At 43.5% G+C, this 27,717-nt stretch overlaps 1 protein-coding gene across 20 annotated transcripts in view; it reads right to left on the reverse strand.

Moving 5' to 3' along the window:
- The window catches only part of LOC106584181 (receptor-type tyrosine-protein phosphatase F), a 423,412-nt gene that overhangs the window by 32,361 nt on the left and 363,334 nt on the right, over positions 1-27,717 (reverse strand). For 13 of the 20 annotated variants that reach the window (XM_045706041.1, XM_045706038.1, XM_045706036.1 and 10 more), the window contains 8 exons: positions 27,262-27,703; positions 26,958-27,097; positions 25,562-25,659; positions 21,934-22,190; positions 15,459-15,540; positions 13,661-13,867; positions 7,945-8,108; positions 1,894-1,905 (listed from right to left, as the gene is read on the reverse strand). In XM_045706041.1, coding sequence (XP_045561997.1) covers positions 1,894-1,905; positions 7,945-8,108; positions 13,661-13,867; positions 15,459-15,540; positions 21,934-22,190; positions 25,562-25,659; positions 26,958-27,097; positions 27,262-27,703 — 1,402 coding nt within the window. The remainder of the gene's footprint in view (positions 1-1,893; positions 1,906-7,944; positions 8,109-13,660; positions 13,868-15,458; positions 15,541-21,933; positions 22,191-25,561; positions 25,660-26,957; positions 27,098-27,261; positions 27,704-27,717) is intronic. The other 7 variants (XM_045706048.1, XM_045706047.1, XM_045706040.1 and 4 more) reach the window with 1 other exon arrangement.

Consider the following 27,717-nt stretch of genomic DNA (forward strand, 5'->3'; position numbering starts at 1 on the left):
AGCATGGAGGCATGAAATAAGGACGTGTGGGAAAGGGTGCTTTGTTATTCTGACTATTGCCTAGGAAACAACATGTAATTTGAACTCCAACTTTTGCATTTAGCTTGCAAGGCGTCAGGGCTGCAGGTGTGTGTGGGTGGTGGTGGAGGGAACGGGGCGAAGGAGAAACCACAGACTATGATCTCTCAGAGAGACGTAGCTCAGCAGATCAACGAGATCACAAAGAAATTTCTCAAAGCTGCCTGTAAACATTGCCCACACACACATGCACACATTTGCATGCTCACACGCGCAAACACTACATGCGTGGAACAACACACGCACACACACACGCAGACACACAACCAGTCAAGTGCCAGACATGTCTTCTGAGAAAAAACACAACACACCAGTCAAAGAAACAAGACATAGAGGTGTGATAGTGATTGGAAGTTCAGTCAAAAGAACGATTCTTTAGACTCATTTCGTTCATTTGAGTCAGTAATGGCCAGAACACGCAGGGCCCCACACCAGTGAACGATGAACTGAAAACTTGAAAGAGTCATGATTCTACAAGCCTCTCGTTCATCATAGTTGGCAGGTAGGAGCCCCTACCGGCGAACGATGAACTTAAAACTGTCATAATCCTACAAGCCTCTCGTTCACGTGTCATTCACCGTAGGGTGCTTATTGAAGCTGTCATTTGTGACTGAGACTTGTTGTTTAAACAATGTAGGCCTACATTTGTTGATTGCTAGGTATACAAATAAGATTATGTCTTTATACATTTGAAACAAGGTCTAGTTGTGGCCACATCCGGACTAGATTGTGAACGACTGTTGGAGGAATGCATTGCTCGACTGCCATGAGGGTGATAAGCACAATATGGTTCGCAAACTGCAGCCCCCCCAAACGATTTGTTCTCGAGTTCAAGTTTGTCGAGCAGAGGCTGTGCATGTTTTGATTCTACAAAGCCGATTCCATCATGACATTCAATAATTAATGAATTGCATTCATTCTTGCACCATGAGAGCAATTATCAGTTAACATATATTTTTCTTCTCTATGCTGCCTGCAGCATGATCTATTTTCCTTTGCGTAATTATGACAGACAGTTGTTGGTCAGAGCACATCTCTGGAGCCGTTGAGCCGGAGGAGCGTGTATCAATCTTGCAGGTTAAAAGAACGACTAAAATGAACGAGTCACTCAGAAAAACGAATCATGACTTTCGAGTCAGTAAAAAGAGTAGTAAAAAAGAATCGATCGCATACTGGACCTCGCTATGTGTGATTTTGACATAGTAGTAGAAACAAAGAGCATGTCAGTCTGTCACTCTGACTCTCTACATCAGGCTTCAGTCAGAACAGAACAGAGTGGAGCAGCCTGACCCAGAAGCACATCTTATAGAGGAGTAAAGGCATCCGTCCACATGCTTCCCAGCCGTAACAGTTTGGAACGGTTTGAGCCTATATTGTGATTACATTTTGTGACGTTTTTGTTAGTTTGTGTCTCAGCGAGGGTTTTATCGGTTGTTCGGGCACAACAGCAAAAAGTTTGAGGCAAGCCGAAGTCAGTAGCTGAAGTCTACTCCCATTCGTCGGTGATTGGTCAACAGCAGGGGTTCTTCAATTAAGTGTTTTTTGTCATTCAACGAGAGACGAATCGGTTTCATGTACATTTTTTCACTTCAGAAATATTGCACCAAACATCTTAATTTGATGTAAAAACATATTTTTTTCAAGTGAAGGTCTTTTAAGGGACTATGCAAGCACACTCGTTCAGCCAGATGAACTGAAGCCTGCTGACGCCTTAAGGGGATGGGAGAGGAGACGTGTGCTGCAGATTGACAGCCAAGCCAGGGTTGAGAGGGGGGAAAGCGGTGTAAGGGTGTAAAACAGGAGAGAAGTACTAACCTTTCTTGTTTGCTGCGTCCACAGAAAGCAGGGGGAAAGTGAACGAGGGAAAAAACACAGAGAGAGAGAGGGAGGAGGATTAAATTACAGGTTTAAAGCATAGAAGCAGTGGACGGGGAACAGCACTGGCTCATACAAGCTCTTTACTTCACACCTCCCTCCCTCCCTCCTTCCATCCATCCCTCCTTCCCACCCTCTCTCTCCCTCTCTCCTCCAATCTCTCAGCCCTGCGGTTTTATTCAGATAATAACGCTGACATTTCGAAAATGAGTTTTTCCTCCAGGCGCCCAGATCTCAATCCCTGTCACTGTGATCATCTTCAACAATTGTTTAAATATCCGTTTTTTTCTTTACAACCCATTCTCTTAAGATACATATGCTGGAAAACTAAAAAAGGAGGATCTACATATCTGCTATGTGGGGCATTCAGGAGATAATTATATTCTCTGCAGTTGGACAGGCTTGATGATGGTGCACTCTGCTCCTTCAGATTACTTGAGGTAGATATTGTACTAGCTCAGTGGAAATACAGTAGGTTGCATCCTGCAACTAACGTCCCGGTATCAACTATGATATCCTACAACATTGTGTGGACAGATGAGGATGGGGTTATTATATAATAAGCTATTTCACCTCATATACTTTTGCAACTGTTGAAATGTCTATAGATCTGCCTCTTGTATTGCATTTTGTAGAGTTTACATTCATTTATATTTGAGGACAATCCATTCTAGCAAAATTACTTCCAAGTCATAAAAAGTTGCTATGTGTCCTGGCATGGACATCAGAGAGCTACGGGCCTATGCAGTCAAATAGGCATGTTAAATTGGGACACATCAAAAGATTTCTTCTCATTTGCTGTGAAGAAATTCTCCACCCTCCTGCCATCTAAGTCAGCCTTGCCTGGACTTATCCACAGAGTAATACTTTGAATTACTAGTTCAGCTGAGTTCAGCTCATTACTTTCCTGGGTTGTCGTGTAAGAGCGAGTTGAGGTCTGGCTCCATCTGATCGCCAGAGTGAGGAGAATTAAGGTGAGGCCAAACATTTTGGAATGCTTTTTTAAATGATTAAGTCCTTTTTAAATGATCAAGTCAAGCACCTGATTCCCTTTTTTTGTTCAAGCAGGGCTGAAGTGTCTGAGAAGTAAGGAGAGCTACACTACAACAACCCCAGCAACTCAAAGACTGGACGAACAGTAAGAGAGAAGAGTGACAAAAGAGGAGAAGAAAGTTGAACAGATAGAAGACAGAGAAAGGAGGACCAGCTCGTCCCATCCCAGCAGTGTGCTAGCTAGCTGAGATTTCATTATTAGTGGAAGAAGCATATGGATCCCCTCTTCTCCCCTCTCTCTCTTACGCTAGCTCAGTTAGAAGCTCTAAGGACAGCTACATTCAAAGAGAGCAGAGAAAACACGGCTGGGCCAACTCTGGGAGAGCAGGGCCACAGGCTACCTGACTGAGATACCTCTCATATCAATTCCCACTCCAAGAAGAGAGTCTCACAGAGCCTATAGGACTTCAGGCCGAGGCCAGATGAATGTCTATCTGTCTTGTTGGAGTAACCACTGAACTCCAACGAATGCAGGCCATTCAAGTTCTTCCACACCAATCTCAACAAACCATTTCTGTATGGACCTCGCTTTGTGCATGGGGGTATTGTCATTCTGAAACAGGAAAGGGTCTTCCCAAAACTGTTGCCACAAAGTTGGAAGCACAGAATCAACTAGAATGTAATTGTATGATATAGCATTAATAAGAGTTCCCTTCACTGGAACTAAGGGGCCTAGCCAGAACCATGAAAAACAGCCCCAGACCATTATTCCTCCTCCACCAAACTTTACAGTTGGCACTATGCATTCGGGCAGGTAGCATTCTCCTGGCATCCGCCAAACCCAGGTTCATTCGTCAGACTGGAAGATGGTGAAGCGTGATTCAACACTCCAGCAAACGCATTCCCACTGCTTCAGAGTCAATTGGTGGTGAGATTTACACCACTCCAGCCGACGCTTGGCATTGCACATGGTGATCTTAGGCTTGGGTGTGGCTCCTCGGCCATGGAAACCTATTTCATGAAGCTCCCGACGAACAGTACTTGTGCTGACGTTGCTTCCAGAGGCAGTTTGGAACTCAGTATTGTTGCAACCGAGGACAGAAGATTTTTACGCCCTTCGCACATCAGCATTCGGCGATCCCGTTCTGTGGGCTTGTGTGGGCTATCACTTCGCGGCTGAGCCGTTGTTGCTCCTACACATTTCCACTTCACAATAACAGCACTTACAGTTGACCAGGGCAGCTCTAGCAGGGCAGAAATTTGACAAACTGACTTGTTGGAAAGGTGGCATCCTATCACGGTGCCACGTTGAAAGTCACTGAGCTCTTCAGTAAGGCCATTCTACTGCTGGTCATCTATGGAGTTTGCATGGCTGTGTGCTCGATTTTAAACACCTGTCAGCAATGGGTGTGGCTGAAATTGTCGAATCCACTCATTTGTAGGGGTGTCCACTTATGTATATACAGAGCATTCAGAAAGTACTCAGACACATTTTGTTGAGTTACAGCCTTTTTAAAAAATTTATTAAATAAACTATTTTCCTCATCAATCTACACACAATACCCCTTAATGATTAAGCGAAAACAGGTTTTTAGACATTTTAACACATAAAAAAAATGAATAATAAAGACCTTATTTTCAGACCCTTAGCTATGAGACTCGAAATTAAGCTCAGGCGCATCCTGCTTCTACTGATCATCATTGAGATGTTTCTACACTGATGGACTGGAGTACATCAGTGGTAAATTCAATTGATTGGTCATGATTTGGAAAGGCACACACCTGTCTATATAAGGTCCCACATTTGACAGTGCATGTCAGTGCAAAAACCAGGCCATAAAGTTGAAGGAATTGTCCGTAGAGCTCCGAGACAGGATTGTTTTGAGGCACAGATCTGAGGAAGGGTACCAAAAAATGTCTGCAGCATTGAAGGTCCCCAAAAACAGTGGCCTCCATCATTCTAAAATGGAAATAGTTTCGAACTACCAAGACTCTTCTAAGAGCCGTCCGCACATCCAAACTGAGCAATCGGGGGAGAAGGGCCTTGGTCAGGGAGGTGGCCAAGAACCCGATGGTCACTCTAACAGAGCTCGAGAGTTCCTCTTTGGACATGGGAGAACCTTCCAGAAGGACAACCATCTCTGCAACACTCCACCAATCAGGCTGTTATGGTAGAGTGACCAGACTGAAGCCACTCCTCAGGTAAAACGCACATGACAGCCTGCTTGGAGTTTGCCAAAAGGCACCTAAAGATTCTCAGACCATGATAAACAAGATTCTCTGGTCTGATGAAACCAAGATTGAACTCTTTGGCCTGAATGCCAAGAGTCACGTCTGGAGGAAACCTGGCAACATCCATATGGTGAAGCATGGTGGTGGCAGCATAATGCTGGGAGGATGTTTTTCAGTGGCAGGTAATGGGAGACTTGTCAGGATCGAGGGAAAAATAAACAGGCCAAAGTACAGAGAGATCCTTGATGAAAACCTGCTCCAGAGCGCTCAGGACCTCAGACTGGGGCGAAGGTTCACCTTCCAACAGGAAAACGACCATAAGCACACAGCCAAGACAATGCAGGAGTGGCTTCGGGACAAGTCTCGGAATGTCCTTGAGTGGCCCAGCCAGAGCCCAGACTTGAACCCGATCAAACATCTCTGGAGAGACCTGAAAATAGCTGTGCAGCGACACTCCCCATCCAACCTGACAAAGAACAATGGGAGAAACTCCCCAAATACAGGTGTGCCAAGCTTGTAGCGTTATACCGAAGAGAATGTGAGGCCGTAATCGCTGCCAAAAGTGCTTCAACAAAGTACTAAGTAATGGGTCTGAATACTTATGTAAATTTTATATTTCAGTTTCTTATTTTTTATAAATTAGCAAACATTTCTAAAATCAAATCTTTGCTGTGTCATTATGGGGTGTTGTGTGTAGATTGATGAGGGGAAAAAAACAATAAGGTTGTTTTATAATAAGGCTGTAACATAACAAAATGTGGAAAAATTCAAGAGCTCTGAATACTTTCCAAATGCACCGTATGGTGTATAGTGCCAAGAATACATTGTTGCACTTTGCTTTAAGTACATACAACAACTTGAAGTTGTTATTTCTATAAAATGACAGTATACTGCTGTTTTCTGATTTCAATTAGTTTTCTATTTTGTACTGTGACCACACTTGGTTGAGTGCGTCAATATTTCTGCAGTGCCATCAGGTTCATAATTATCGCTTGGAACATGTATTAACACACTCTCAAAAAATGGGGTATGGTTAGGATACAGCGTTGTTCCCTGGGGTACAAAAAAGGAAAGGTACTCTTCACAGGTACACATATGAACTCACATGGCACAGTTCTGTACCTTGTAAGTATAATCAGACATGTTTCTACCCAACATTTAGAATATGAACAATCATCGGTCATCATTCATAGGTGGGGGCAATGTACTGGTGGGGCTCATTAGCATACTTTGGGATGTGGTCAAATACACTATACAAAAGTATGTGGACACCCCTTCAAATGAGTGGATTAGGCTATTTCAGCCACACCTGTTGCTGACAGGTGTATAAAATCGAGCAGAGCCTTTCAATGTGGCACCATCATAAGATGCAACCGTTCCAAGAAGTCAGTTCGCCAAATTTCTGCCCTGCTAGAGCTGCCCCGGTCAACTGTAAGTGCTGTTATTGTGAAGTGTAAACGTCAGCCGCGTGATAGTGATAGGCCACACAAGCTTAAAGAACGGGACTGCCACAAGCTCAAAGAACGGGACCACCGAGTGCTGAAGCGCTTGGCACGTAAAAATTGGTTGTCCTCTGTTGCAACACTCAATACGAGTTCCAAACTGCCTGTGGAAGCAACGTCAGTGCATAAACTGTTAAATCGGGAGCTTCATGCCCGAGCAGCCGCACACAAGCTTAAGATCACCATGCACAATGCGAAGCATCGGACGGAGTGGTGTAAAGCTCGCGGCCATTGGACTCTGGAGCAGTTGAAATGTGTTCTATGGAGTGTTGAATCCCGCTTCACCATCTTCCAGTCTGACAGACAAATCTGGGTTTGGTGGATGCCAGAAGAATGCTACCTACCCCACTGTAAAGTTTGGGGGAGGAGGAATAATGGTCTGGGGCTGTTTTCATTGTTCAGGCTAGGCCCCTTAGTTCCAGTGAAGGGAAATCTTAACGCTACAGCATACAATGACATTCTAGACGATTCTGTGCTTCCAACTTTGTGGCAACAGTTTCCTGTTCCTGCATGACAATGCCCCCATGCACAAAGCGAGGTCCAGAAATGGTTTGTCAAGATCGGTGTGGAAGAACTTGACAGAGCCCTGACCACAATCCCATCGAACACCTTTGGGATGAATTGGAATGCAGACCGTGAGCCAGGCCTAATCGCCCAACATCAGTGCCCGACCTCACTAACGGTCTTGTGGAAGCAAGTCCCAGCAGCAATGTTCCAACATCTAGTGGAAAGCCTTCCCAGAAGAATGGAGGCTTTTATAGCAGCAAACTCCATATTAATGCCGAGGATTTTGGAATGAGATGTTCGACAGGCAGGTGTCCACATACTTTTGGTCATGTAGTGTATATGTGCATTTGTGCCAACTGTCATGCCGATGCAAGTTAACCACCTCTTTTGACACTGTCTGCTCTACACACGTGAGTCTGGAGAGACAATTATCCTCCTCACAATTGTGTAGCGAATTCTACTAGATGAAAAGCCAAAATGAGCATGCCATCCTGGCATTTAAAGCATACTCGATTTTAGAAATTTCACATACTGTCAAAGTTTGTAGTTATCAGTTGTGTCCTAACTGCCTTTAGCAGTAATGTACATGTACAGTTGCGGGCACTTGTGAAAAACAATCCACATCAAACACTAGAGTGTCGTGACGCACATTCATTGCAGCAATTGTTCTGCCAATCCCATGTCACTACCTAACATTTTAGCCCACAATTTCCACCTATTTGCAGATCAGAAATATTTGGCGTGGCGGCGTATTTACCTCTTGAAGAGCAGGATGGCGATGACGATGATGATGATGAGTACGACGGCCAGGACAGGGCCCATGACCCACAGCATCTCTGGGTCCTCAGCATGGCGAGCCATACCACTGTGGAGCTTCACTGTGATGGGGTCCGAGTACGGGCTGGCTGCAAACGTCTTCTGCTGTAGGAGAGAAGAAGTAGGAGGACACCACACAGCAACCCCTGTTCAGAATGGAAAGGCTTTATCATTTGGTTGAGGCTGAACACTGCTCTATTAACCTTGTGACCTGTGTAGTCTCAAGCCTGTTGGAGTACTTTAGAGCTCTATGCTCTTATGTCTTATCCCTTGTCTAACCCAGTGCCTGATTGAAAGTCAGTGGCTGACACCAGTTAGGCGTCTGGAAACATGGTGCTAACTCAACGTGATGCTACCTTAGCCCTATACAGAGTTCTTTATAGTTCTGCCTTAGCCCGTATCTAACGCTGTGTCTGATGGAGACTAACATCAGCCAGGCATCTGGTGAAGGAGAGAGAGGTGTATTTGTAGCTAGCTCCATTCTTTAATAGAGTGAAACTTCCCCAACCTGTCAGCCAGAACACAAAGTGACAACAAGCGCAGTTACTTTAAGCGAATTACGCCTTGCAAATTGATCCATTTAACTTTATTATGTGACGCCAGCATCATGCCAAGACATATCCATAGTACCCAGCCTCTCTGCAAAAAACTTGAAGATGAAAAGGGGATCTGTGGTAGACACACACGCAGAGAGAGAGAGAGAGAGAGAGAGAGAGAGAGAGAGAGAGAGAGAGAGAGAGAGAGAGAGTAGTTGTTGCCTACTTTGGAAATGTATGACAGAACTCCCTTTTTAATGGGGTTTTAATAGCCTTTTTAACTGATAAAAACATTAACTGGTGCTGACAAAGACGTCCATTCCAGTTGCCGTAGAAACACACAGAGCACTGCAGTCACTACATATGCCTGCTTACTGTGGTGGCACAGACGCAAGCCGGGAGAGAGGTATAGGCCTACTGTAGCCTAAGTGCTGATGCAGATGAAGCTACTACTAAATACACTCAGAGAGTAGTACACATATGCTGCGAGCAGATAAACAAACTCCAGATCCTGCCCCTGTATCAGCAATCGCCCACTCACAACTGCTCCCTGGTAGTTAAGTCTGTCCCCTTCCCCTCGCTCCTCTCTGCCCCTGACCCGGAGTTATTTTCAGCCTCTGTTGCTCTCTTCTCCTGCTCTTCCCCTCCTCTAACCCTGCCATGTCAATTAGTGAGACTGTGATATACTGTAGCTTAATGACGCCAGTGAGACAGGGTTGGCCCCGGGTTCTCTGCTGGCTTCCAGAGGGCGTGATGAAAGTTGTCACCTTTATCGGATTTGTCCTCAGAGGCCGCTGATGCGCATCCTCCCCTGCACTAGTCACCCTCCCCGGACACAGCAGGGACAACACACAATGACCAAGTCTAATCCTCCATCAAGATCTCTCTCTCTCTCTCTCTACCCGTCTCTCTACCTCTCTCTCTGTCCCATTTGCAACCCCTTCGCTGTCTAAGACGTGTTGCTAAAATGATTGTTTAATTAATAACTGGCAGCTGTAAATCCCAACAACTTTCACTGAGGCCATGCCACCAGGTTTACATGTGGCTAGCTCTTGTCAGGCCCAGTTGAGGAGTACTCAAAACAAGAGTTACTGTCGAGTCTTCTGAATGTTTCACCACAGAATAAATTGACGTCTTCAAAGTAAATATTGAAAAATATGCATCTGATATTGATGCAGATGGTTGCAGTCATATCCTGCATAAATGAAAGACTCATATGGGCCAAAAGCCTTTGCACAAAGGTTCAAGGTCAAAAGGTCATAGTGCATCCCATATTCTGATACCTGCTGAGAAAGACCTGGGGTCTTGATCGATTCAATGACAGAAACAGCCATGAATAGCCTGACATCGCTGAGAACTGTTCATGTTGAGCTCATTTCTCTGCTTCCTCTTTCTCTCTCCATCGCTTCCAGGCTCGTCTTTCTCTCTTCTGTCTCGGTCTCTCTATTCTCTCCCTCCCAGGCTCCTCTTCTCTCTCTCTTCTCCGTAGCTCATTCTTATACTTTTGGCAAAGTGCAGCAGGCAGTGCAGCACAAAACTTTCTTTGAAAAATGGCAGCAGTCACGCCTCTTAGACACAGTGGATGGAAGCCCAAACAAAAGAGGACATTTAGATATTCTCAGAGAGGGGGGAAACTTTGGGAGTGATCAATTTGAGAAGCACTATCTGATAGAAACACAGCCCATAGAGTGAGTGAATAATGTACTGCCAGCGCCTCTACATTTACAAATGCAGCATGGGAATGCTGTGTATTGGAGAGATAATAAAGTGAGTGAAAAGCAGAGCTGATGCGGGGAAGGAAAGGAGAGAAGACTGAGGAGTGCATAGGGTGAATAGTCTTATTTTTTCCATTGTTTCTCCCACAATCAGGCTTCCCACTGGGCACAACACATCATTGGAACATGAACATTTGGGTAATATTTGGTTGAGATGTAGATCAATGAGATTTCAACCTACAGTATGTATATTCACCCACTCAAAAAGACAGCCAGAGGTTTGTTGAATTCCCAACGTGCGATCACTGTGACTTCAACCATCTAAAAGCACCACCAAATTCAAATGGAAGGATCATGATTTAGCCCACTGCAGTAAAAGGTTAAGAGGTCTCTCAATAATCATTCTCACGATAGCACATTGAAAGTAATAAGTGACACATTTTCAAGAGCTGTCTGCATTTTTGTCAAAATGTAGTTATTGACACAGCCTTGTTATTGATGTAGCGCCACTTGCGTCATGATTGCATCAGTAAGGACCAAATAAATTCATGTTCATCACTCACCACGTTAGGTCATCAGATGCTCCAATAAAATATGTCTCTGCAAAAACAAATAAATGCTAGCTAGCTAAGTTTTTCCTCGTTGGATCTGTGTTTAGAATGTATCCAATTTCGGTTTGTGTGGTTGATGGTTGAGCTTTATGTAACTTTGTAGCAAGTATGGTTTGTGTGTGTAGGCGCTTATTGCGTCATGATCGCTATTTTAGAATGCCCTTCTGGCCAATCAGAAACGAGTATTCACCAACTCTGCGGTATAAAGTACTCTAAATACCCCAGTTCATGTTGATAAATAAAAAAAAAATACAAGAAAAAAAATGCTGAAACATAAACAAATGAGGGTTTGGAACTTTGAAGCCATTTATCTCAGAATCATCTTTTTTGCAGATAGGTCCTAAAAAGACATTGGCAATGAGAGAAGATGGGCGTAACGCTAAACACGAAGATGATTGTTGAACATATTGACTACATTTACATTTACGCCATTTAGCAGACGCTCTTATCCAGAGCGACTTACAAATTGACAACGATCCCCTCCGGGTGTGTCTGAGGTGAGGGCAGAGCTCCAGGACCCCCCCCCTCCCCCCTCCCTTAATCCCCAGGCTACGACCTCTCTCTGTCTGTGTCTCGGTCTCTCTCTTTCGTCCTGTCTCTCGTTCTTTCAATCTGTCTCTTTCTCTATTTGTCTCTGTCCATCTCCCTATTTTCATTGTGTGTCTGTCTCTCTGCCTCCCTCTGTGTCATTTAAACAACTCTCTTTTTCATCCATAAAATCTCCCCATAAAAAAAAGAAGAAAATCTCATCCATAAAACCTTTACTGCGTTCCTCTTCTCTTAGTAGTGCATATTATTTCCCCAAGGCTCCCTCTACCACTCTCCATTCCTCCATCAGACTTATCTCTCTCTCTGTACCTCTCACTCTTTTCACCCCTCCATCACTCCCATTCAGTTCTCTCCAGTCCCCTCAGATGAAACTGACACCCTTTCTCTCTAATGCTCCCACCTCTCCTCCCTCTCTCTATATCTCCCTCTCTTCCCTGCTGTAAGTGATCACACTGTTTATATGGCTTGTTTCTTTTATCCAATTTCACACTTCCAGGCATATTTACCAGCCAAGGGAGCCACATAAAGCTGCAGTGCCCTTTTGCTCCAGTCTCCTGCCTCCCTCCTCCTCCCTCTCTCCCTCCATCCTCCTCCCTCCTCCTCCTTCCTCCATCCTGCCATCAACCTTGCCATAACTATAAAGCTGAGCTCACTTCCCCGCTTTCCCATGAATGTGATTAGCCTGCTATTTTTTTCTGGCCAGGCATGACTTAGATTCAATAATAATTCACTTTACTGGGTCACAGATCTGTTATGAGTCTGTCTGTCACTCTGCTAAAGAGAAATAACTATGTTCTAGCTTAACAACAACACAATACACAACTCCACTTTCTCTCCACAATGTATTGCTTACCAGAAGATGAAGAAAGACATAACAATGGGCTGGCACTGTCGAGAGTTGGGTGGTCCAATGGTTGTAAAATCGATTTATGTTTTTTATTTTTATCAACCATGCCATCATTTCCTCATGCAGTATACAGTGCATTCAGAAAGTATTCAGACCCCTTGACGTTTTCCACATTTTGTTACGTTATACTCTTATTTGAAAATTGATTACATACATTTTTGTTCCTCATCAATCTACACACAATACCCCATAATTACAAAGCGAAAATAGGTTTTTAGACATTTTTGCATATACATTAAAAAAAATACCTTATTGACATAAGTATTCAGACCCTTTGCTACGAGACTAGAAATTGAGCTCAGGTGTATCCTGTTTCCATGGATCATCCTTGAGATGTTCCTACAACTTAATTGGAGTCCACCTGTGGTAAATGTAATTGATTGGACATGATTTGGAAAGGCAGCTGTGCAGCGACACTCCCCATTCAACCTGACAGAGCTTGAGAGGATCTGCAGAGAAAAATGGGGAAAACTCCCCAAATTCAGGTGTGCCAAGCTTGAAGAGTCATACTCAAGAAGACTCAAGGCTGTAAATGCTGCCAAAGGTGCTTCAACAAAGTACTGAGTAATGGGTCTGAATACTGCTGTAGGTGATATTTCATTATTACATTTTTTTGCAAACATTTTTTGCTTTGTGATTATGGGGTATTGTGTGTAGATTGATGAGAAAAAAACAGCAATTAAATCCATTTTTAGAATAAGTCTGGAATGTAACAAAATGTGGAAAAAGTCAAGGGGTCTAAATACTTTCCAAATGCACTGTATGTAAAGTAAATAGATAGGGGAGACATGTTTTGAGGCTGAGGAGCTGTCTGAACTTCTGCAGTAAAGACCAAGGACACCAGTGAGCGCATCTTCTAAAGAGGAAACCAATTACGGTCACACTGAGTGAACTCTGACTGTGACATGGGTTCATAGTTTCTCTGTGACACGTGCACACGTAACCATGACTCACTACACAGACGTGAGTCATACAGTGCCGCTGCTTCGTGCAGATTGCGGCATGGCGACCCCAGCGTAAGTGTTGGCTCATCTGTTACATAGCTATGTCACTGAGAGATGAGAGGAATATCACAAAAAACACAACAGATTGTATTAAAATAAAATAATTGGCAGGCTGCACTGTGTAGAATATGCATGGCAGACTCAAAGGGCATTTACAGTATAGGGCATTTACAGTATATGACATATCCTTACTGTTGTATTAACAGTACTAGTCTTTTAAGTTTGATTCTACATTGGACGTACATGTATCTCGGGGATGGTAATACTGTATGGAAGTTATGTTTGTGACAGGACTACAGTATCTATAGATACGGAGAAGTGGTTGTTTCACTTACAGATTCGTGGTCTTTGAGGGCAGCCAGTACGAAACAGAGGTACTGCTGCTGGCCCGGTAGAGGCTTGTTGTAGAAGCCGTTGTACTTCTTCTCGTCTCCTAGAGGGAAGGTGTCTGGCAGAGCATCCATCTTGGCAGCGATGTAGGGTCTGAGGAACTCTTGGGTCGGTCTCCTCTTCAGGCTCTGTTCAGAACTAGCCTCCAGGAGCTGACATGACATCAGAGAGAAAAACTTATCTGCATCCCAAAGAGCACCATTCAGTATGTGCACTATGTTGGCAATAGGGTACCAATTGGAGTGAAGACTCAAAGATACACAATCTCCTACCATTGTGACTTTGAGCAAGGCACTTAACTTTATTATCTATCTGTCCAGTTTGGGGTTTTGTTTTTATTGGGTAGAAACTATATAGTCAGTAATAAAGAACACACATACTGTTCACATCAAATAAATATGTGTTCATAAACGGCGCCCATAAGCTACAATGCATTGTGCTTCTAGGCTCACAGGTGGGTTAAAATTGTATACTGCAAATGAAGCATAGAGTAATTCAAGTTTTATAACATCTTGGTCCTGCAGCCAGGTTTCACACTTGTCCACAGTGAGCTGCTCCTCTCTTGTCTCTCTCACCACTCGCTCCTCTTTCTGACCTACAGCTGTGGTGAGAGGTCATAGCTTTATTAGACAGTCTTAGGAGTGTGTTCCTGTGTGTGTGTGTGTGTGTGTGTGTGTGTGTGTGTGTGTGTGTGTGTGTGTGTGTACATGATTGTTCCTGTGTGTGTGTGTGTGTGTTCCTGTCTGTGTGTATGAGGTATCATTAATTCAGTCCCTCTGATGGAAAGAGGGGGTAGGTAGATGTGTGTCTTTGTAGATTGTTTGACTAATTTCTTCTCCACCTGCCTCTTCAGTGAGCATCTTACTCTGTCTATATCTGTTGGTCTGCTTCTATCTCAACTCTATCAGGGTCTACTGCACTGCAAGCACTTAATGGTCAAGGTAGTACAATAACCAGACAAACAGTATTCAAAGAGAATGTCTGAAGTATTCTACAGTTCTACTGATTCCTAGAAAGTCAACGATACATTTTTATGTGAACCACCCCTATAACCTTGTTCCTCTTCTCCTCTCTTCAATACAACTTAAACCATACCATTTCACACAGAAAATACAGTTTCTCTAGTCTATAAAACTGCAGCAATAGCAATGATTTAGATTGCAGAGAAAGAAAAGACTTTGACAATGAGAAAGCAGATCTTGCTGTCTCAAAGATGCTTTGGATGCAGGCATATTTATTTAACGCGCTCTATGTTTTTTTGATATTCAGGAGGCTGCACTTTTTCTGCAGACGACAGTAGATTGAGAGAAAGCAAACTCACGAGAAAGGTATTGAAGCCCAAAAGGTCCACATTAATAAAACAAAGCAAAAAAATGCTAAGAGCAGCTATTTAGGAGTGTTTTAAGTGCCTCAAACACTCTGGAGAAACAAAACTTGAAATGAAAAATAAAAAGCTTATTTTTTTAAATGGAAATCACCATCTTGCACAGCAAAGACAAACTGATAAGGGCAAAAAGGGCAATTTACATGTGTAGTGAAAGCTGAGAATTCTGTAATCAGCAATTCAAGGCATGATCTGTCGATATCATCTTGTTCTTTTTTTTGGGGGGGGGGCAGAGACAAAATATATGAGGTGTTTAAAGATGCTTCATATTTAATGAGCTTGGTGCTATGGGAGAAAGTGATTTTTTTGGTCTGTGCCCAGAGGAAGTGCTGTTAACACACGCACACACACGCACTCACTTCATCCAAGTCCATATCTTCAGGGTTCTCCCACCTGCGTAGTGTGGTTGGTGTGACAGGAACCACCACTATGTAGTAATATCTGTAGAGAGAGAGACAAGCAGGTTTAGCACGACCAGGGTGTGTGTGTGTGTGTGTGTGTGTGTGTGTGTGTGTGTGTGTGTGTGTGTGTGTGTGTGGTCTAACTTTACTATCCTTTTGGGTTCCAAAAGTCCTTACATCGGATAGTAAAACAAGGAACATTTGAATAGTGAGGACATTTCAAGCTATTTTAGGTTTAGGTGTTAGGTTTAGGGTTAGGATTACAATTAGGGTTAGAATTAGGCTGAGGAGTTAGGGGCTAGGGGTTAGGGTTAGGGCTTGGTTAAGGTTAGGTTTAGGGAAAATAAGATTTAGAATGAGAATAGATGTTTTGGTCCCCACTTGGATAGTAAAACCAATGTGTGGGTGCGATGGAGTGAGTGAGCATGAGTGTGTGTGCGTGCATGGGTGCATGCATGTGTGTGTAACACGCTGTCCCTTTGGGTAAGCCTGAGCATATCTCAGATATCTGTATTGTCATAACATTCAAGCTCTGCTAAGGCCTCAATCCATCCATACTCAAACATAGATATGTACTCTCTCATACCAAATAATTAATCCCCTGATAGGCGAACACACGTATGCTATGCACGCACATCCCCCGCTCTTATGTGTCAACATTTTTGCCCTGTTAAACCTATGTAGTTAACTTCTGTCACCAGAGGAATAGTAGGATAAGTTTGGCTTTGGCTCTGATGTTTACTCTGGCTCGTGTGTGTGTGTGTGTGTGTGTGTGTGTGTGTGTGTGTGTGTGTGTGTGTGTGTGTGTGTGTGTGTGTGTGTGTGTGTGTGTGTGTGTGTGTGTGTGTGTCTGGCTCTAATCCAGAGCGTGATGAAAAGGTCTGGCCAGGGCATTAAGATACTGATTGTATTGCTAAATTAGTTTTAGTTTTTTTAGTTTTTACCACTCATGCTGGCACTGCTTATTACAGCTTAGATGTTCACAGTTTCTTTCTAGAAACAAACACCTGAGTCCAAGTAATTCACAAGTCTGCCTGAGTAGTAGGGGTAAAAAAAAATAGTACCTTTTCTGAAATTGCAGGTTCTGCATTGGGCCCCTGATTTTTTATTAGTTAACATTTGAAGTGAACTCTTGAAGAAATTGCTTTCTGCTCTAATGGGAGAGGAGCATAGAGCTACAGTAAATCCAATCAATACAATCAAATTTTATTTGTCACATGTGCCGAATACAACAGGTGTAGACCTTACAATGAAATCCTTACTTACAAGCCTTTAACCAACAATACAGTTTTAAGAAAATACCTATAAAAAATAGTAAGAGATAAGAATAACAAATAATTCAAGAGCAGCAGTAAATAACAATAGCGGGGCTATATAAAGAGGGTACCGGTACAGAGTCAATGTGCGGGGGCACCGGTGTCAAGGTAATTGAAGTGAAATGTACATGTAGGTAGAGTTATTAAAGTGACTATGCATAGATAATAACAGAGAGTAGCAGCAGCATAGATAGTAATGCAAATAGTCTGGGTAGCCTTTTGATTAGCTGTTAACAAGTCTTATGGCTTGGGGGTAGAAGCTGTTTATAAGTCTCTTGGACCTAGACTAGGCACTCTGGTTCCGATTGCCATATGGTAGCAGAGAGAACAGTCTATGACTAGGGTGGCTGGAGTCTTTGAAGGTTTTTAGGGCCTTCCTCTGACACAGCCTGGTATAGAGGTCCTGGATGGCAGAAAGCTTGGCCCCGGTGATGTACTGGGCCGTACGCACTACTCTCTGTATTGCCTTGTGGTCAGAGGCTGAGCAGTTGCCATACCAGGCAGTGATGCAACCCGTCAGGATGCTCTTGATGGTGCAGCTGTAGATCCTTTTGAGGATCTGAGGACCAATGCCAAGTCTTTTCAGTCTCCTGAGGGGGAATAGGTTTAGTTGTGCCCTCTTCACAACTGTCTTGGTGTGCTTGCACCATGTTAGTGATGTGGACGCCAAGGAACTTGAAGCTTTCAACCTGCTCCACTAAAGCCCCATCGATGAGAATGGGGGCTTGTTCGGTCCTCCTTTTCCTGTAGTCCACAATCATCTCCTTTGTCTTGATCACGTTGAGGGAGAGGTTGTTGTCCTTGCACCACACGGTCAGGGGTCTGACCTCCTCTATATAGGCTGTCTCATCGTTGTCGGTGATCAGGCCTACCATGTCGGTGATAAGGCCAACCAGCAAACTTAATGATGGTGTTGGAGTCGTGCCTGGCCTTGCAGTCATGAGTGAACAGGGAGTACAGGAGGGACTGAGCATGCACCCTTGTGGGGCCCCCGTGTTGAGGATCAGAGTGGCGGATGAGTTGTTACCTACCCTTACCACCTGGGGGCAGCCCGTCAGGAAGTCCAGGATGCAGTTGAAGAGGGAGGTGTTTAGTCCCAGGGTCCTTAGCTTAGTGATGAGCTTTGAGGGCACTATGGTGTTGAACGCTGAGCTGTAGTCAATGAATAGCATTCTCACATAGGTATTCCTTTTGTCCAGGTGGGAAAGGGCAATGTGGAGAGCAATAGAGATTGCATCATCTGCACATCTGTTGGTGTGGTATGCAAATTGGATTGGGTCTAGGGTTTCTGGGATGATGGTGTTGATGTGAACCATGACCAGCCTTTCAAAGCACTTCATGGCTACAGATGTGAGTGCAACGGTCGGTAGTCATTTAGGCAGGTTACCTTAATGTTCTTGGGCACAGGGACTATGGTGGTCTGCTTAAAACATGTTGGTATTACAGACAGACAGGGAGAGGTTGAAAATGTCAGTGAAGACACTTGCCAGTTGGTCAGCGCATGCTCGGAGTAAACGTCCTGGTAATCCGTTTGGCCCAGCGGCCTTGTAAATATTTACCTGTTTAAAGGTCTTACTCATATCGGCTGCGGAGAGCATGATCACACAGTCGTCCGGAACAGCTGATGCTCTCATTCATGTTTCAGTGTTACTTGTCTCGAAGGGAGCATAGAAGTTATTTAGCTTGTCTGATAGGATCGTGTCACTGGGCATCTCTCGGCTGTGCATCCCTTTGTAGTCTGTAATAGTTTGCAAGCCCTGCCACATCCATCGAGTGTCGGAGCCGGTGTAGTACGATTCGATCTTAGTCCTGTATTGACACTTTGCCTGTTTGATGGTTCAGCGGAGGGCATACCGGGATTTCTCATAAGCTTCCGGGTTAGAGTCCCACTCCTTGAAAGCTCCTTTAGCCTGTTTGTGATAGGGGGCAGTATTTTCACGGCCGGATAAAAAACGTACCCGATTTAATCTGGTTATTACTCCTGCCCAGAAACTAGAATATGCATATAATTAGTATATTTGGATAGAAAACACCCTAAAGTTTCTAAAACTGTTTGAATGGTGTCTGTGAGTATAACAGAACTCATATGGCAGGCCAAAACCTGAGAAGATTCTATATGGGAAGTGCCCTGTCTGACCATTTCTTGGCCTTCTGTAGCCTCTTTATCAAAAATACAGGATCTCTGCTGTAACGTGACATTTTCTAAGGCTTTCATTGGCTCTCAGAAGGCGCCAGAACGTTGAATGATAACTCTGCAGTCTCTGAGCGAAAACCAGTAGGGGTTTTGGAGAGTGGTACTTCTGAGAACAATGATGGTGTGCCATCTGAAGAATCCCGGAACATATTCCAGTCATGTAGCAAAACAGTCATGTAGTTTAGCATCTGCTTCATCTGACCACTTATTTATAGACCGAGTCACTGGTGCTTCTTGCTTTAAATATAGCTTGTAAGCAGGAATCAGGAGGATAGAGTTATGGTCAGATTTGCCAAATGGAGGGCGAGGGAGAGCTTTGTGTGTGTGGAGTAAAGGTGGTCTAGATTTTTTTCCTCTGGTTGCACATTTAATATGCTGATAGAAATGAGGTAAAACTGATTTAAGATGAAAACCCTAGGTAGATAGTGTGGTCTACAACTTATCATGAGATACTCTACCTCAGGCGAGGAAAACCTTGAGATTTCCTTAGATATCGTGCACCAGCTATTGTTTACAAATATGCATAGGCCCCCGCCCAGTGCCTTACCAGAGGCTCCTGTTCTGTCCTGCCGATAGAGTGTATAACCCACCAGTTGTATGTTCTTAATGTCGTTGACACTCGTTGAAACATAAGATATTACAGTTTTTAATGTCCTGTTGGTAGAATATATGTGCATTCCATTCATAGCTTTTAATTTTCCAGCAATTAAACGTTGTCTAGCAAGATGGAAGGCAACTGCAGATTAACCACTCGTCTCCTGATCCCTAATAGTGCTCTCTCTACTGCTCTACCACTGAAAATAAATGTGAAAATACCATGAACTGCTCACACACAAAAATACTACAGTTGACTATAGAATACTATAGTACTTCCTATATAATTAAGTAGTCAAATGTAATATACTATATTGAATACTACTGTATTATTCACAAAAAAACACTGTAGTACAGTACTACAGTAAAGTCTGCAAAAACACCACTTTTTTAACTAGTAAATACTACAGTATTCAATATGCATATACCCTGCACATTCCTTGCCCCATATCGCAATTTGTGCCACCCATAAGTGAAAAACCTAAATGCCAGGTATAGAACATACAGTATATTGTGTTCCCTACAGGTTATAGAAAATAGCATAAACTTCGAACTATCTGTTCAGACTGACCGGTTATTGAAAATATGTTCTTAGTATTTCTCCAGTAGGTTTCCTGAAGAAGAAACACTATGGTAAATACTGCAGTAATGTAGTCAAAAACACTATAGTTAATACTACAGTAAAGTCTGCAAAAACACTACACTACAAAAACACTATAGTATTTATGCCGTAGTGTAGAATACTATAGTATTTATTCATGTTGGTGTGTAGAATAGCGAGACGTATATAAAGGCACTGGAGTGGTTCTCCAACCAGGCGGCCCTGGAGGACACAGCTTGTGTGTATGCGTGCGTGCAGATCTTCATCCTCCATAAATCCTTCATCGTCCTCGTGCTCATCTGAGGCTATTGATTTAGCATTAGCATGGAAAGCCATGTTTTTTTCTGTGTGTCTGGTGAGGAAGGCCTTCTGGACCTAAATTACAGCGAGCTCAGCCTCTTTAGCCTCTGTTGTGCGTCATCTTCTCTCTGTCCAAATCATCTCTCAGCTCCTTTAAGTGCTGGGTGTTACTTTTAACACTATTGTTCTGGCCTCCAGCCAAATAGATGAACAGATGAAGTAGCACCCAGACAACATACAGTAGCAACACTTGACAACTCATTCTCTATCCTCTCCTGTTCTTATTTTTGTGCCTTTATTTAACTAGACAAGTCAGTTAAGAACAAATTCTTATTTTCAATGACGCTATTGTGGCAAAACTGCAAGATTATGTTATAATACTTTAATTGCATCAAATGGTTGTTTTATTTAAACAGAATAGAGTAATCTTAACTATTGTGTGTGTGTTCTACTGAGGATGGGCCTCTGGGAGATAACACTGACAGGAGATTTACCATGTCTTTTGGGTGATAAAACCTAAAGAGCATTCCAGAGCATGAGTTAATGTTTTTGTTCTGTACCGTACCAGGGAGAGATGGTTCCAGTTTGGAGTCAGAGGGACAGACACTGGTCTATAAAATGAAACTGTTGACACAGAAGATACTGTCTGCTATGTATTATAGGCATCTTTCATACAAATCTTAACCATGTGACCCATTCTATATATCTGTTGTTCATCATGTAGGTTGAAAGGGGTGTATCTTGGCTAGAAAAGACCTTTGTACTTTTGTCTCGCCGCTCTCAACGGATCATCAGAGATGGGGATTCGTCGACCAGCCATTGCTATTGCAAAGCTCTCACTATTAAAGATTTAGTTTAAGTATAACTCTGACTCGTGTGATAAGTTTGTCTCTCCTCATTTGATAGTAAAGAAATGAACCACCACACGGCCTAGGAACAGTGGGTTAACTGCCTTGTTCAGGGGTAGAACGACAGATTGTTATCTTGTCAGCTCGGGGATTCTTGCAACCTTTTGGTTACTAGTCCAACGCTCTAACCACTAGGCTACCTGCCGCCCCTATCTTCTTAAGGACAGAGTTGGGACAGTTGGTGTTGGAGGATTCATGTTGACTCGTTGCATACAACTGTAGTACGCACAGGATGCGGTAGATAATACAAGTAGTGGCAATAATACATATTACTAATAGGTATAGGGATTGAGAAAGCCATCTTGTATACAGTGGGCTCAGATGGAGATCCATGACTAAGGAACAATCGCCCCCCAGGTCCCCAGTTAGAGGAATAGTGACACAGGAGTAACACATTTATAACCATGCCACAATGCAGACACCAGCATTGAACAGGACGGAAGTTGGTTATAGCCCTAGTTTTAGCAGTGAGAGTGATGGTGATAGTGACAGTAACAGCCACAGTGTTTATGGGACAGACCTGACAGGGGCGGTGGTGGGGACTTTGGGCAGGGTGATGGTGAGCTTGCCCCCTTCCTCTGGGTCGTGTTGGTATTGGATGGGTTTGGTCTTGAGCAGGTCCGGGGCGGTTCTGATGGAGACCTGCTGCTGTAGACCCCCAGCACTGTTCCCTCTAGACATCAACACAAAGCTGTAGTCTGTGTCTGGCTGCAGCCTCGTGATCAGCTTCCTCTTCAGGTTCCCCTGCACCTCCACACTCTGCTGGTTGTACAGTATCTAGATAGAGACACGGAGAGGAGTGCTTAGGAGTGCTTAGTTATATATATATATATATATATATATATATATACATTGTAGAATAATAGTGAAGACATCAAAACTAGGAAATAACATGGAATCATGTAGTAACCAAAAAAGTGTTTAAAAAAAATCGTGTCACCTTAATTGGGGAGGACAGGCTTGTGGTAATGGCTGGAGTTGAATCAGTGGAATGGTATCAAACACATGGTTTGATGCCATTACATTCGTTCCATTCCAGCCATTATTGTGAGCCGTCCTCCCCTCAGGCATAATAAACTATATTGAAAAGAACACATACTTTGACTAGGAACCTGAAAAATGTGCCTTTCAACTTACCGAATTGAGCCTTGTTTCAAATGATCACTTTAAGAATAACTGTTCCGGACGTGAGATGCGTATCACTTTGCACTATTCTGTTATATTTTATTATAAAATAGGTGTCTTGACTGTGATAAGTGCTCAAGAAATAAGTGCATCTTGTCTGCTAAATTGTAAAACAATGCTATGCCATTGCACAGCCATAGGCTTCTACAAGCAAGCGTCATACCGCTGAGGTTACTCACTTTTTGAAGAGCATGCTCCACGATATAATATAACCAGTTGATATGAGTTTTAATACATTAATCTTAAATGGTATTTGTTTTTTTATTGACTATATATATATATATATATGAAGTTGAAGTCGGAAGTTTAGGTTGGAGTCATTAAAACTCGTTTTTCAACCACTTCATACATTTCTTGTTAACTATAGTTTTGGCAAGTCGGTTAGGACATCTACTTTGTGCATGACCCAAATAATTTTTCCAACAATTGTTTACAATTGTATCACAATTCCAGTGGGTCAGACGTTTACATACACTAAGTTGACTGTGCCTTAAACAGATTGGAAAATTCCAGAAAATGATGTCATGGCTTTAGAAGCTTCTGATAGGCTAATTGACATCATTTGAGTCAATTGAGGTGTACCTGTGGATGTATTTCAAGGCCTACCTTCAACCTCAGTGCCTCTTTGCTTGACATCATGGAACAATCAAAAGAAATCAGCCAAGACCTCAGAAAAAAATGGTAGACCTCCACAAGTCTGGTTCATCCTTGGGAGCAATTTCCAAATGCCTGAAGGTACCAAGTTCATCTGTACAAACAATAGTACGCAAGTATAAACACCATGGGACCACGCAGCCATCATACCACTCAGGAAGGAGACGCGTTCTGTCTCCTAGAGATGAATGTACTTTGGTGCAAAAAGTGCAAATCAATCCCAGAACAATAGCGAAGGACCTTGTGAAGATGCTGGAGGAAACCGGTACAAAACTACCTATATCCACAGTTAAGTGAGTCCTATATCGACATAACCTGAAAGGCCGCTCAGCAAGGAAGAAGCCACTGCTCCAAACCCACCATAAAAAAGCCAGACTACAGTTTGCAACTGCACATGGGGACAAAGATTGTTCTTTTTGGAGAAATGTTCTCTAGTCTGATGAAACAAAAATAGAACTGTTTGTCATAATGACCATTGTTGTGTTTGGAGTAAAAAGAGGGATGCTTGCAAGCTGAAGAACACCATCCCAATCGTGTGCTTTGCTACAGGAGGGACTGGTGCACTTCACAAAATAGATGGCTTCATGAGGAAGGAAAATTATGTGGATATATTGAAGCAACATCTCAAGACATCAGTCAGGAAGTTAAAGCTTGGTCGCAAATGGGTCTTCCAAATGGACAATGACCCCAAGCATACTTCCAAAGTTGTGGCAAAATGGCATATGGACAACAAAGTCAAGGTATGTGAAACAGTGTCAGGAATTGTGAAAAACTGAGTTTAAATGTATTTGGCTAAGGTGTATGTAAACGTCAACTGTATATATATATATATATATATATATATATATACACACACATTGTTTTGAAGGTGCTGCCCTTGTGCTAAAATGTTATTTTTTTGAGTATTCAAAAAAAGTCGTGCCAGTACTCGAACAGTCAAAAAAGGTAAAATGCCCATCCCTTATGTGGGGGTGGCTGAGAACGAGATGGCAGTGACCAAAGGAGCACTACATCGACATCATTTCAGATTTTGACATTGGAGCTAAGTCGCTGATCAAAATCACAGACAAATGGCAAAAGGAATGGACAGAAGGGGGAAAAGGAAGGCATTTATACTCCACCCACTGGTTTCAATCCTCAATAGCCACAAAGGATTTTCAAGATGATCAGAGGTGGAGGTGGAGGTAGTGATGTTACAATGATGATACGTTTGATACCAGAGCTCCGAGGCATACGCCGAAATCGTGAAGCAGTTTACTTTGAAGCTGTGTGCCGATGCTTGTATTACTTTATTAGAAGCACGTGATCAATGATGTGCGAAGCTTCATTTTGTCAAATAACCACCTGATTGGTTTGGTATTGGTTTCGGTAGAAGGCAAAAAGGCTACCCTGCGCACCTGCTACGGCGTGTAGGACGTCATCTATAATAATTTGTCTGTTTTAAATTATTTGGACTAGCAGGTGCCACTACTGTACACTGTGTTAATCAAATCCTCATGAACCTATTTTTGACACAATTAGCTGGCAATGCTCAATGCTTCAGGAAGCTTAGTTTAGTTCCTAATCACTAGGTGGGGGTATTGCATCTAACATTGGTTGGCACACCACCATAAAACCCCAACAAAGAAGAAAACATTAAAAAGTAACATTTTAACTTATTACATATTAAATTAACCTTACAGGATCCAAACAATGGATTTACAAAGGCTTTACGGAACCTCATACACTTCTGTAAGTTTCATTACAACTACATAAATGTAAAAGTTTACCTTTGTCATGTGATAACTATACAACAGAACCAGTGAACAGAAATGACATTTACTCTCATGGGTGTCAAAAGAAAAAAGATCTGAAAGCCACGCCCCTACTTAACTACGCCTCCAGTCTTCCCGCTCTGACCCGCTGGGTCATATCTCAGTAACCCAGCCGTTTTTAAGAAAACAACCCAAGTAAGTGACAAAACACCTGCAACAAAGCAGTTGGGTCAACCAAACAACCCAGCATTTTTTTGAGTGCACTATGATTATATTCTCCCTTCTTCCTTGTTTTGTTTTCTATATGAACCTCAGGACAGTTATGGACCACGTGTGATGGAATATAAAACGTAACCAATTATTTCAAGCTTGGCCATATCCTTCCTCATTCCCATGATATTTCAATATATATTTCAATCCTAGCCCCTCCATTGTGTTGTGTGAGCCTTCTTTTCATTGTCCACTGACAACAGTGGCGTCACTCACACACAATGCAATTCACTCAATCTGTGCAGGCGAAAGGCACACTATCAGGATGGAGTTGTCTTTACTTACTTTGAAAGGCACTTGAGACTTGTATGTTTCTGGCACCTCCCAAGTCAGCAGCACTGACGTCTTCATCACGGCTTTCACACCAAAGTTTTTGGTGAACTCTGGGGGAGTTGGGGGAGAAAGAGGGTGAGGAGGAAGAGAGAGGGGTGAGATTGAGGGAGGGAGACAGAGGGTGAGGTGGGGCAGACAGGGTGAGGTGGAGGAGAGAGGGGTGAGACAGAGGGGGAGTTGGTGAGACAGACGGGGAGTTGTTGAGACAGAGGGGGAGTTGTTGAGACAGAGGGGGAGTTGTTGAGACAGAGGGTGAGTTGGGGGAGACAGAGGGTGAGGTGGGGAGAGAGTGAAGAGACAGAGGTTAGGTGGGGGAGAGAGGGGTGAAACAGAGGTGCCGGAGACAGAGGAAACACACAGAGGGTAAATTATAAAAGAGCACTGTCATCTGTACTTGCTGTAACATGATAGAGCTAGGGGAACCCTAGAGCATCTTGGGAGATCAGTGCTACAGCTAAAATAGTAAGGGGCACAAAGCAGATAGAGAGCAGATAAACAGATTATGAAGCGAGTCTCTGAAGAGATATCTAATTCATAAAAGTTCACTAATGTTCAGTGACCCATACTTTTTAATGGTAACATTAAGAGATGTTATTGCATTTACACTTTAACATAAATATATGCATGATAAAACATCAGGGGAACTACTCACATGAGCTTTCCTCTACATTAAACTTTACTGTAACTGGTGGGGTGTAAAATGGTGGGATCTGAATCCCAGTATCCGGTAGCTACCTCCTAGGCCTCTGTGCATTAGATTAGCTAGTAGCAGGAAGCTTAGCATATATTTCCACATGAGCCATATGTGCCCTAATATGAACATGAAAGGAGTGTTCCATGGTGCTGATGTACTGCTGTACTGGTTACGCTGGACTGGTTCTGCCACTCTAGTCCAGTTGCCACCAGCTTCCACACACACAGCTACGCATCTGTTCCTCTCCCATACCATCTGCTCTGTCTGTGCCAGAGAGACTGTGGATGTATGTGTATGTGTATGTGTATGTGTGTGTGTGTGTGTGTGTGTGTGTGTGTGTGTGTGTGTGTGTGTGTGTGTGTGTGTGTGTGTGTTGTGTGTTGTGTGTGTGTGTGTGTGTATGCTTGCATGCCTGTGTGCATGTGGGTCTGGTGTTGTCTGTATCTGTGTGAGACTATTTATACAGATCAGCAGAGCTCATAAGGCATGGAGGTCAACACGATCATGCTCTCAGGTGTGTGTGTGTGTGTGTGTGTGTGTGTGTGTGTGTGTGTGTGTGTGTGTGTGTGTGTGTGTGTGTGTGTGTGTGTGTTCGCATGCGCACACTCGCGTTTGTGTGTACGCCTGCATTGGGTATGTCCACCGCGTACTCACCTGGCATGGAGGTAGACATGGTCCTGCTCTGTATACTAGGACTGATTGGTCCCCCTCCCTTGCTGGTGAATGCTCTGATCCTGATATCATAGGTGGTATCAGGCTGTAGCCCCATGATGGTCATCTGGGTCTCTGTCGTGCTGTTGAGGCAGATAAGATAAGATAAGATACCTCTGTTTTAGGACAACGGACTATCCAAGATTAACTTCATTGAGATAAAGTGAGGACTTTCTGTGTTTAAGTGTTTTATCAATGTCTCAGAAGGTGTTTAATAAACATAATTTTCATTGGTATTGAATAATACCTGTTGGTGTGGTTCTGCTGGCTGTTGATATCTCTGTACACCACAACGTACTGGACAATCTTCCCGTTCCTCTCAGCCAGCACCGGAGGCTCCCAGGCCAGCTTGGTGGTGGTGGTGGTCAGGCCCACAACGCTCAGGTTCTGGGGGTAGCTACTGGGCACATCGTCCGGCGTGGTAATCTCCTTCGCGTACTCCTCCCCGTTGCCCACCCGGTTTTTGGCACAGAGCTTGAAGATGTAGGTGGCGCCCTTGTGCAGGCCGGTGACGGTGAAGTGGTCTTCTGTCTTCTTGAAGTCTTTTACGGTGAACGACTCCTCCTCCATGCGTTTGTACTGCAGCTGGTAGCCCATGTGCTCTCCCACCATCTCCTTCGGAGGTTGCCACTGGATGAGGGCTGTGTTACCGATGGTGGTGCTGATCATCATAGTGGGCCTGCCTGGGACTAATGGGTAAAGA

The sequence above is a fragment of the Salmo salar genome, chromosome ssa23 (assembly GCF_905237065.1).
Source record: "Salmo salar chromosome ssa23, Ssal_v3.1, whole genome shotgun sequence".
Lineage (NCBI taxonomy): Eukaryota > Metazoa > Chordata > Actinopteri > Salmoniformes > Salmonidae > Salmo > Salmo salar.